The sequence below is a fragment of the Hydra viridissima genome, unplaced genomic scaffold (assembly GCF_058129835.1).
Source record: "Hydra viridissima isolate aposymbiotic clone 2 unplaced genomic scaffold, HvirCarnegie_v1 scaffold_1, whole genome shotgun sequence".
NCBI classification, from domain to species: Eukaryota; Metazoa; Cnidaria; class Hydrozoa; order Anthoathecata; family Hydridae; genus Hydra; species Hydra viridissima.
In genome coordinates this window covers 36,794,018-36,806,555 of record NW_028324300.1, presented here as the reverse complement: position 1 = coordinate 36,806,555, position 12,538 = coordinate 36,794,018, and the positions used below count along the sequence as shown (strand labels likewise).

Here is a 12,538-nt window from a genome sequence, read left to right as displayed (position 1 = left end):
TCAAAGACATCTAGTTTGTATGAATTTGCGGCTGCGCAAATGTAATTTTAAACGGTGAAGCCATTTGAAGAATTTATCATTTCATTTATAAATCCCGAGTACAACCAAAATAAATTCAAGTGCACCATGGTCTTTTTTCATTTTTTAAAATTACAAAGATCTTGAGATCTTAAGAAACTTAATTTTCGTAGTGCGAAGAGATGATAACCGCTTTTGATTTCGTTAGCTTTTACTTGCGATCTTTTTTTTATTGATCTTTAGTCTATAGATTTATTGGCCTTGAAAAAGCATTCGTTTTTTGTGAACCGTGCCGGTTAAATCTCTATTTCATAACTCAAGTTAAAATATCGCCTTTGGTTATGTAAAAACATTTTGTGAAATGTAAAAACAGAAGAATTTGCATTTCATAAAACATTTTACAATATCAATTCAAATTTAACACGTTATTTAAAATTAGCGACGTGAATAGATGAGAGTGCTATAGATTCAAATTAAGTTTAGCGATGACTTAACGATGACTTTGAATGAACAATCGAAATGTAAACTTCACAGATTAAATCGTTGTTGTCTCCAGATAGAAGTGATACACATCATAATACCTAATTTATAAACTATTCCTGTTTGCGAATTAAATCTCATTTTTGTTTGTCTATACAAAGAAGTTCATTCGGAATTTTTTTTTTTTTTTTACAACTTTTTTTTTAAACCATTGTTTAGATTCAAGGGGGATTGGGTATAAAGTAAAGCATTAAATCGTTTTTATATTAGTCTTATGCAGCAAAAGTTTATTAAAGTATTTCTTTCTACTTGTAAATTGAATTATAGGGAATTACATTTTTCATTTAGTAAGTCTGATACAGCTACTTGACGTCAAAACGCTATATATCCGGGTTTTAAACTTGAAAAATAACCACTTTGCTTAAAAAACCAACTTGGTTTTAAAAGCAAAATTTTTTTTAAAAGCGTTCAAATGCAAATATCAAACTTCATCATTTTTTTACATGAGGAATATATCGGATCTTTAATCAAAATGCCAATATTTCGATAATTGTGCAAATCTTTAAGACTATTTTTATTGTCTATTTTTAAAAGTTGGTTAGAACATCAATCCTTTTCAAAGAAAAGTTCAGACAAGCCGAGTCTTTTATCTTATTGGTGCGGCTTTTTCCGATATTAGATTAAAAACAAATATTCACGTGTTTTGGCGAAATGTATGAGAAATCTGAAAAGGAAGGAAATGATGTCTTTGTCATGTGGATGACGTGAGTCAAACTCATTACTTGGTTTTTTTAATGAACAATTTAAAGGCTTTAAAAAATATTTACATGGCAGTAAAGAGAGATAAGCATACAATTGCTAATGTGCTAGTTATATTAGAACAGTACGTGAAGGCTAATAATGGCCTCTTGAATAACTTTAAATAAGATCATAATTTCGTCTGTTTTTATTTAGAAAGAAGAAATACATATATACTAGAAAGATATATTCTCTTATTATATCTAAGAAATGTCTCAAACGCTGCTTGAAAGTTTGACAAAAAAGAAACTAATTTTGTTCTCTGTTATTTTACTTCTCGGGATTTCAGGATTTTTTATACTTGGCGGAATAAAAGGTATTGGTTGTTATAAAATTTGTTATGATTACTGTTTTACACTACATTGCACTACACACACACACACACACACACACACACACACACACACACACACACACACACACACACACACACACACACACACACACACACACACACACACACACACACACACACACACACACACACACATGCAGACACACACACTTTTTTTTGTATTTCTACTCACATGCAAGCATATTCACTTGTGTTTTATCAACTTAAGTAGAAAAGTATGCAAATTTCTATGCTATTTCATAGGTGCCGATCCTGCTTCAGCTAATATCCATATAGCTAATCTGTTTATAACAAACCGAGGTGGGAAAAAATATAGTTTTGCTAATCCACAAGATTGGGTTTGGTATCGTATAAACAATGATGATGAAAATGAGAAGCAAGGTTACAGTGAAAAAGATTTTGTGCATATACTACATACTGAAAACAGAGATCAAATGATTACACCTGAACATCTTGGTAAGGACCTTGTCTCATAAAAACAACTTTATGCTTGGATATATTTTATTATTCCAAAATGCCTGGAAAACAAAATATGCAGGTGTTATAGGAATGTGAATAATAGGTATAATTGAATTTATCATAATTAAACATATTTTTATATCAATAGTAGCTGATAAATCCAATTTACATAAAATTTATTAATTTTGCATAATTAAAACACCATGCTACATTTTTTCTTTGCCTTTAAATTGCTAAAGGTTTTATAAACTAAAGAAATTGAATAAGGAAACTAAAATAACTGGTGTATGATAAAAGAAAAATGTTTTGTATCATTATTTGATTATAAAGATTGTAATCCAATGGAACATTCTTCCTACTTATCTTTGTTTTTTTATTTAGTATTAGCTACAAAAATTCCTCATCCAGGTAGAGAAAGAGTTATGCACAAAGCTTTTCAATTTATGTTGGTTGTAATGAGTGTGCAAATGAATTTTCTTTCGACAAATGTTGATTTAGCAACCTATAACCCAAAACAAGTGATAGGTTGTATTTTTAACTGGTTTTTCATTTGTCATTTTGTTTTTAATATTTTTGATTGAGTGTATGGTTATGGTGAATGCATTTGATTTGTTGAGTTGATCTATTTTTTTCTATTCTTAACTTTTAAGATGTAAAGATTTGATTTTGATGTAAAGGTTTTGATTTTTCAGTTAAAATCAACAAAAACTTTGAATTTAGATTGTACATTAGAATTTTCTGCCAAAATTGGTTATAATGATTCTGCGGAAGGAACTGACATAACAAAATGGACTGAACTTTACAGAGTTGAAAATCAGCATCGACCATTAAAGTGTACATTTGTGAGATTGGTAATAATTTTTTATGTTTTTTGAATTTTTGCTATATTGTGTTACTTACATAATTGTATTTATAATAATGAATATTTGCTTAACACATTTTCAAAAGATTTTTTTTGTTAGATTACATAATCTTACAGCGTGATATTTTTTTTTATTCTTTTGTTCAAAGAATTAAAGTGTTTGTTAATAGTTGTTTCTGTATTTCTTAGCTTATTTTAAAATTCAAATTAATATTTTTTCTTTTTGTTAAATACACTCATTTGATTTCAGGGTGCAAAGCATGGAGATCATTTGGATGGTTATTATACTTGTGATGATCAGCATCTATTTGAGCTGGGAAGTGTTGCTCACAAGCATTATCTTATCAATATTATTTTCCCTGCTACACAGACCAATATGCACTGTTTAGCTGGACAAGAAAATTTTTTCAATGGAATTCACTTAACAGTATGTACAAGAAAATTGCTTTTTTCCCAATTTGTTTTTTTTAAGAGTTGTTCAATGAAACTGCTTGACAATTTTGTATTTTATTTGTTAGTAAAAATTTATTTTTTATTTTCATTTAACATAAAAGAACTTCATCCTTGATCTTTTGATTTGATGTTATGTTAAGTAATTGTCTTCTTCTTTCAGGAAATACATCAAAATGGTGGCTACACCATTTCTTTATTTGTTGCTAAAACTGTCATGTTCCCTTTCATTGTTGCCGCTTTCTTGTTTTTTCATCTCAGAATTCAACGTGAGAATCGCAAACGAGTTTTACTTGAAAAGTAAGTGTTTGTGAGATAAGTTGTTTTTCTGATGTATTTTTAAACCTTCAATGCAAGTATGTAGTTTACATTCTTAATATATGTCAAAATTTTAATATAATAATGTTTAAGTTAATAATCATTTAAATGTTTAACTTACAGTTTTAACTAGATTTATTTAGTTAAAATTTGACACATTAAATTTCAAGATGACATATATTTTTTTAAAATTTACATAATAAACTTACATATCATTGTTTTGTTAATTTTTTTAGAGCAATTGTTGTATTAAATATATCCACTATGATCCTTCTATGTATGTTTTATTTTTATTTTTTATATTTTTGTATGTATTTATTATATATAAGTATTGTGATTTTATGAAATATTTCTAATAGTTCAAAGTTGGTTTAAAATATAAATGTTAAAAAGAAGTTTCATTTTTTTATATTGATAAAAAAATGTGTTATTTAGAACAAAATTTTTTGAGTTGAGTTTTTCTGTTTTCTAGTGCCTTATATTTTTAGTGCCAATTGATTGGTTAACCTTAGTTGCTGACTTGCCATTCATGCTTTTGATATCAGATTTACGTCAAGGTTTATTTTATGCTGCCATTTTGATATTCTGGACATTGTTTGCTGGCGAGCATATAATGGTATAAAAAATTCACTGAATAGTTTGGATTTTGATTGGGTTATTAAGAACGTTAATAATGATTTTTTTTGTTCTTTAGGATCAAAAAAAGAGAAATAATATTTTTTCTTACAAAATTGAAGTCGGTTGCATTTGCTCTGGATGCTTGTCTCTTTTAGTTTTTGATATAGTGGAAAGGTTCGGTTTTCCTTTTCCTTGGTTCTGGCAAACATTTTTTTGCTTCTTCTTTGATGTCTGTGTTTTGGCTGGAATATATTTTTATTTATTTTTTTTTTTAATCGGATTTTTTTAGAGGTGCTCAATTGGTAAATCCTTTTCATACCATTTGGAAGAAAGATGTTGGTGAAACTGTTGCTGTATCTTTTTTCATAAAAATAAAAAAAAAACTATCAACTTCCATTTACATTTGTCCAACTCTTTTTCTTTTAAAATGGTAGTTTCAAATGGTCTATAATTCAAAAAATCTATTGCATTTTATTATATGTATTTTGAAAGCAAATTTGTTAATGATATTTTTTTAAGGCTCAAAAAAAAAAAGCCAATTTGTTTAGTGTCCTCAAGCATTAAATGTGTTGGTTTATAATGTGTTAAGTTGGTTGGTCTATGTGTTGGTCTATCTGTTAAGTTGGTTGGTTTATGTGTTGATTTATGTGTTAAGTTGGTTGGTTTATAATGTGTTAAATGTGTAGGCCTATTTGTTCAGTGTCATTAAGTATTAAATGTATTTTTTGGTATATTTGTGTGTGTGTATGTATGTGTGTTTGTGTATGTATGTGTGTGTGCGCGTGTGTGTGCACATGTGTGTGTAAATATTGGGAAAATGGAAAAGTTTTTGTTATCAAACTTTAATCTCAAATTAATTGTACAAATCTTTATGTTTTATATATGATTCGAAAAGAATTTTTTCTCGTTTAATGACTATTAACTTTAAGTGAAGATAATTTACCATTTTTAAATATTTTCTCTAAAACAATGGAAGTTGAAAAAGTTCATTTAAGGCATTTCATGCTTTATGAGTTTTGTCAAAGAAAAAATGTTGTTGAAGCTACCAGTTCAGTTCATTCTGTTTATAGGATTGATGCTCTAGAAGTAAGAACTTATCAAAGATTATTTGCTAGGTTTAGCATTGGATGCTATGGATTTAGAAGGCCACCAAAGCTCTGGAAGACTACAAGAAGCAAAAAGTGAGGATTTCTTAGAGTTGCTTGATGAATATTCATGTTAAGTAATAATAGAGTTAGCTCAAAAGCTTTAAGGTCATCAATCAACCATTTCAGAGTTTTGCATGAATTAGGAAAAAAATTAAAAATTGGAAAATGATTCAGCAATTGAACAATTGAATTCCTCATTTAGCAGAGTTTAAGAATTCCTCATTTAGCAGAGTTTAAGAATTCTTGTAATAAAAAAACAGTGGTTAAGTTGTGGTCAAACAACAGTTACAACTCCAAATAGAGACAAACTGCTGTCATAAAGTGATGTTCTGCATTTGGTGTGATATGAAAAGTATGTTGTATTTTGAGTTTATGGGAAACTGTTATACAAACTGTTAATGCTCAACATTCTCAACAATTGAGGTGTTAGAATGAACTAATCTTTAAAAAAAAAGAACTGGACTAGGTCATGGAAAGTGAAAAATCAGGTTGGGAGATGATAAGGTTGTCCATACATTGTTAAAGAAACACAAAATGCAATATTTAAACTAGGCTGGAAAGTCATGTCACATTCTGCTTATTCACCAGACTTAGCACCATCAGATTACTATTTGTTTCACTTGAATATTCTCTTATAGAGCAATCTGCCAAAAAACTGACAAAGAATTGAAAATCTCCTCATATCTTTTTTTGAGTCCAAACCAATATTATTCTACAGGGATGGTATTAAAGACTTACCTACAAATGCCAAAAGGTCATTGATCATTGGAATGGAAATTATTTTAATTTTGACTAATATATTTAAACATTTTTTTAAATAAATTTAAAACAAACAAACAAAAAGATAAAGCTTTTGTACACTCCGAATATATATATATATATATATATATATATATATATATATATATATATATATATATATATATATATATATCTGTGTGTGTGTGTCTGTGTGTGTTTGTGTGCAGTATACTTAAAATATATATACATATACAATATATTTTGTATAAACATGTAAAAATTTTTTTTTTCTTCAAAGATTCTTTAACTCATTAGTTAATAGAGAGTTTTTATTGGTTTTGCTGGTGCTGCATCTGTTTTGTACTTCTTATTTTTCATGCGATTACTATGGCTGGTACATCGAAATATTAATATTATGAAAACTGCACTCCCAGCTATGCAGGAGCATAGGCGATTTTTTTATGAGGTAAATAAATCTCTATATTAAAATGTTTCTGATATCATTCAACAAAATTATTTCATAGTGCTGACTATATGAAATTGGTACTTTGAAGTTGGCTATATAAAATTGACTATATAAAAATGCAGCAAAATGGTGCATTATTTCATAGAGTATCATTTCAAATACTGCATGAAAATGTGGCAAGTTTGTATGCACCCTATGTAGAATCTGGTAAATTTGTATATGACCTATGTAAAACTTTCAGGACAGCTTCAGAGTATTTCCAACTCAGTTCAGCCAGCATAAATTTGATTTTAGATTTGAACAATTTTAGTTCTTTAATTCTGATTCAGTTTTTCTTTTAAGTTGTTTTAGAGATTTTTAACTTTAGTTTTGTTTTAACTTATATCTTTTAAAGAAGATAAAATCAGAACAAAAATGTTTTATAATCCAATATGGAATCCTCAGTATATATATTCTAAGTTGTGAGGGATTTAGGTGTGGAACCTTTCCCATCTCCTTTTTATACAGAATAAAAAGTAATTTAGATTATATATATATATATATATATATATATATATATATATATATATATATATATATATATATATATATATATATATATATATATATATATATATATATATATATATATATATATATATATATATATATAATAATTAAAAGTTTCTTATATGCTTTAGAATCGGATCTATCGCTTTCGTGTTTTGTTGTGGGTGACACTTTTGATGGTAGCTTCTACAGTATCCTGCTTTATTGTTGATCAACTAAATGAGACTGCATGGAAATTTGAGGAGCACTCTCTTAATGACTATGTCTTAGTCTCAAGTATGTTTTAAAACTTTTATCAAAGAGGAAATTATTGTTACCTAGAAACACGCAATATTAATGCAAAAATATTTATGTTGATAAACACCAACAATTACTCATAAATATTTGGTGAGCTCAAAATGAAACTTTTCAACTTGTAAATTCATTTTGAATGCTTATTTTAATATCTTTTGGAGAACTGATAGCAATTATAAACAGGTTTGGTACCCTGAATTATTTGCTCTTGTTTCATCCTATTTGTTACTGTTTATAATTGAGATAGGCATTCTTGCATACTGTGTGGTAATAATGTGCAAATAACGATTTTAAATCAGTTCCTTGATGATTTCAAAGTTTGGAGAATGGCAGTATTTTTACTATTTGGTTCAATGAGATTTCTTAATTGCTTTGAGCAATTAAGAAATCTCATTGAACCAATTTAATCTCATTGAACCAATTTAATCTTAAAATCAAATCTCATTGAACATCCCTGTTTTGTTTTTTAATTTTTCAGTGAAACTGGTTTTTTTCTTGAGTCTGACACATCTATTCACTCAATTATTTTAAATCATCAACTCTGTTGTCAGTTTTTTCTTGTATTTATAGTAAAATTAAATACTTTATCAGTTTAGATTAAGCTGCACTTTTTTCAAAATTATTTTTAACTTTATTGCAGTTCATTTAGTATTTTGTTTTAGAAGCTGCCATATTTTGTTGTAATACAAAAGAAGTTTTTTTCATTTATCATATTAGGTGCTTTGCATTTTGGTATGTTTGGAATGTGGTCTGGTTATGTTTTTGCTGTTACAATTTTTTACTCGCCTTCTGGAAGTAGTACTCAAGGTCCAAATGGTAATCTTATATATTTCTTTTAACAATTTTAAACTGAACATCCCTAAAAAAACAATCAAGTTTTCCACTAGTTTAATTTTATCGCAACTAAAAAATTAAAAATGTTTTATATATGGATAGTCCTTTATTCCTGCTCATGTAACTGGTTGTAGTAAATACAATATGAAAATCAAAAAGTTACAGCCAAATCTAGTTTATTACATACAAAATAACATAAGTGGAATATAAAAAATGAATTTCAAAAATACATTTGTTAGCCTAACTACCTCAATGACAGTAGAAATGAGGCATAAACTGAGCAATTATTAACATAACTATTTTGTGAAAATCTCAATCGAGCGTGTGTGATCGCTGATCGTTAGCAATCGAAAAAGGATCAGATATTAACCTATTCAGCAATATAGTTGCTGGCAATTAGAAAGTGAGCATATACGATTGAGCTTTGTAACCATAACACTATAGTTAGACATTGTAACTCAAAGAAGCCAAATCGAGTATAAACGGTTAACTTCCAGTTAATCACTTAACGTTTTGTTTTTTTTAAATGAATCAAATTTTTGTATTTTTAGCTCAATATCGACGATCGGATCATCTTTTAGCGTCAGGTGATGCTGACACATTAAACGATAGTGATGAAGATGAGGTTCAGTTTCGACATCCGAAAACCTGATCTTCTGTCCGCTACATTGTTCCCTCTTCTTGCTAAAAAAAATATTTCACGTTTGAGTTAATTCTCTACAGAAGTATTTTAGCCTCATTTGTATATTTACTCTCTTAGTTTAGACCAATTGCTGAACTGGAGTTTTTAGAATTTTATCTATTTAACTTATTTTATTTGTGCTGTCATAGAATGCATCTATTTAAATGATTTTTATTTCTGCTGTAATAAAAAACTAAGGAATTATATAAGATTTTATAAAATATTTAACGCTTCGTTATATTCTATTATTCACAACAACGAACCTAAATTTCTTTATCGTCCAATTTAAATAGTTAATTTCACATTTTATGCGTCCTTTTACATTTGATGTCAGTTGTTGACCTTAGTTTGACAAATTATTTTATGAGAATATTTTGTTTATTAGTCTTACTATTTAAATATTCTGAATTTTGTATTTATTTTTTTGATAGGTTTTTAAAATATTTTGTATTTTTTTTATGGAGACAAAAATAACGCAAACATTTTTTTATTTTTAATCTCAGGAAATGAAAAGCTTTTTTGTCACCCCTGTGTAACAATTTTGAATTAGTTCTTTGCTAATCATTTCCTAAATAGACACGTGTACAAAAATAAGATCGTCGCCTTAAGATCCAGCTTGTTTTGCTTGAATTTGGTGGGAAAAGAAATTCATTTCCTTTTCTTCGTAAAGACTTAACATATTCCGAAATCTGCCTTCTATTTTTATAGAAACGGAAATTTAATATATTTTAATTAGCATTGTTACAACGAAGTATAAAATTAGTTTATAATTAACCAAAAAGTAAGTCATAATCCCTTTTGATGCAGTCTAAATCTTATTACTTAATCGTTGCCTGCACAGCCTGATATTACTAACATATTGGTTATATCCAATTAAAAATTCATATATTTCTTTACCCATCTTTTTATAGATCATGTTACCCAAATGAACACATTTCAGCTATTTGAAGGCCTAACGCAAAATTTAACCATTCCCCTTCTCATTTATAAAGAAACAGCCAGAGTTGAAAAAGATGGACACCTGTGAATAATGACAGTAAAAAAGTTGTAAACTTGTTTTTAATGAAAAATTTACGGTTTTACGGAAAGTAAAAGTTGGAAGCTTCATTGTCGAAGGCTTAGAAACTTACTACAAGATTTTCGTACCCAGACTACAAAGTTCTTTTAACAGAAAGAGAAAAAGACAATTATTGGTTTTAGTCTTAGGAGCAGAGTTTAGAAATAGGGAGATGGACTTTGCAATGCAGAAGAAAATTAATGTCATGGATTTTCGTGCCCAGACTACAAAGTTCTTTTAACAGAAAGAGAAAAAGACAATCATTGGTTTTAGTCTTAGGAGTAGAGTTTAGAAATAGGGAGATGGACTTTGAAATGCAGAAGAAAATTAATGTCATAGATTTTGCTTCCATGAGATTAATTTTCTTCTGCATTGCAATCCCATCTTTTAATTTACTTTTGATATTAAAAGGATAGTTGGGATCAGAGAGTATACCATATAAGTGTGGAGAAAAAACGACAACAGTTATAACAGCAATTAAAGAAGGGGAAAAAAACGGCCATGTTTTAACGAAACTTAGATTTTGAAAAAATCTAAATTAAGATATTTTGGAACAAGATATTTATAAAAATTTTTAAAAAATTCTTTCTCCGCCTATTGTTTAGCTTAAATAAGCTGGTTTTAAAAATTGATTTTAGAAAGATTTCTTTTAAGATTCAAGAAATTGGTTTGTTTATTAAAATTTCAATTATCTTTTTTAGTCCTTATCGATGGTTCGCTAACCTCATTTTTCTCAGCACTCAATTTTCTAGAACAACACTACAAGACAACAAGTTTTAGTTTTCTAAATTTCTTTCACGTGACTTTTCCGAGTTTAAACTTTTACCGAGTACTTAACTAATCGGTAAAACGGGAAGAAATCAAAATTCAGTTTTATGTTGTTTTTGTTTTTTTTTTAGCTAAAAATCTGCTGAAAGGAAATATAAGATTGATTCTGCACGAATCCTGCTGCAGAGAGTTCTTTAAGATATATAATAAATACCTTGAAAATTTTGCTAACTTTCGTGATAACAGGCCGTAAGTAAAGTTTCACAAATTGATTATCAATTGAAGAAATGAAGTGAAGTTCCTCAACAAAAAATAAACGGCAAAGTATCAAATGCCAAGACCTCCCCCTCTCTCTAGAGGTCATTAAAATCTGTTTGACAATTTTTCTAACTTTCGTGATAACAGGCCGTAAGTAAAGTTTCACAAATTGATTATCAATTGAAGAAATGAAGTGAAGTTCCTCAACAAAAAATAAACGGCAAAGTATCAAATGCCAAGACCTCCCCCTCTCTCTAGAGGTCATTAAAATCTGTTTGACGAAATTATTATTCGGTTTTAAGGAAAGAGAGCCTTTTTTACATTTAAATTGCAGTTGTTATATATCTGCGATTTTTAAATACCACTTGACGATCTTTTATTTAAAGCAACCTAGAGTAAAATCGGCGCAAACCGATCAACGAACAATACTAATCAAATAACTCTTGTTTTTTAGAATTTTTTGTACTATATATCCTTCTTTTTTTATTATTATTATTTTTTTTTTTTTTTCTTTTTATATAAGATAGATGATAACAAAAAAAACCTACATTAATATTTTGAAAGATAATAAAAAAAGAAGAATTGTATTTAAAAATATAAAAACTAAAAAAGCAATCAATATAAAATAAATTCAGTTACTTCAAAATTTTTACATAATCTAAAATTGTATTTTTTACATAGGATAAAGAAGTAAAAGTATTTTAAAATTTTACATTTTTTTCAACAAAAAATCTCAAAAATCATTCAAAACCAATACAAAACTAATATCTTCGGAAGACATGTTTCGTTGCAGAGCCAAGTGTCACTAAGCGTCTGTGAAATTGGAAAAAAAAAGTGTCATCGAAATGATTATGACAAAATATCGTTAAAAAAATTTAAACCGGTTTTATAGTTAGTTTAAATCTCGGTATATACCGGAACTCTTGTCATTCTGATAACACTTTTTTTTCCAATATCATAGCGGAATGATAACGATACGGAAATGAAACGATGCGCAGACGCTTAAGTGCTACAAATTAGATTTTCCCATGAGATCATGTTTAAATGGAATTCTTTTCTACACTTTCTGTATTTAATAACTTTACTTCTTTTGCCTATAGGTGGTATAAGCTGTTCTACATCTTTAGCTTTTTTCTTTTTCAGCAAAGTTTTGTAATAGTTTTGAGAGATTGCGGTTAGTTTTACACAATGATATATTATATATACTAGATGTCTAACTTGCGGGATTTTATTGGACGAAAAGTGAAGCCACTTTTTTTGTTTACAAATTGAATTCGCCATTTGTAATAAGGGCAAAAGCTATATCCGACGTGCGAAATAAAAGTTAAAAATGCATATTTTTGCCCGAATTAGAAATGGCTTCAACGGCTTCACTTTTCGGAT

At 28.1% G+C, this 12,538-nt stretch overlaps 1 protein-coding gene across 1 annotated transcript; it reads left to right on the top strand.

The window, feature by feature from the left end:
* Positions 1–934: 934 nt before the first annotated feature.
* LOC145191941 (protein wntless homolog) lies at positions 935–9,552 on the top strand. Its single transcript, XM_090068925.1, has 15 exons — positions 935–1,262; positions 1,453–1,612; positions 1,895–2,107; positions 2,492–2,635; positions 2,831–2,961; positions 3,223–3,399; positions 3,586–3,722; positions 3,977–4,017; positions 4,229–4,356; positions 4,435–4,532; positions 4,648–4,711; positions 6,570–6,713; positions 7,394–7,538; positions 8,274–8,372; positions 8,942–9,552. The coding sequence occupies exons 2-15, from the start codon at positions 1,507–1,509 to the stop codon at positions 9,040–9,042; spliced, it is 1,728 nt and encodes a 575-aa protein (XP_089925051.1). The 5' UTR covers positions 935–1,262; positions 1,453–1,506; the 3' UTR covers positions 9,043–9,552.
* Positions 9,553–12,538: the final 2,986 nt, after the last annotated feature.

Excerpts from the sequence above, each read along its gene's own strand:
- LOC145191941 (XM_090068925.1), top strand. The coding sequence starts at position 1,507 with ATGTCTCAAACGCTGCTTGAAAGTTTGACAAAAAAGAAACTAATTTTG. Across the intron at positions 2,108-2,491 it reads GATTACACCTGAACATCTTG|TATTAGCTACAAAAATTCCT; the intron begins GTAAGGACCTTG and ends TTTTTTATTTAG. Across the intron at positions 7,539-8,273 it reads TGACTATGTCTTAGTCTCAA|GTGCTTTGCATTTTGGTATG; the intron begins GTATGTTTTAAA and ends TTATCATATTAG.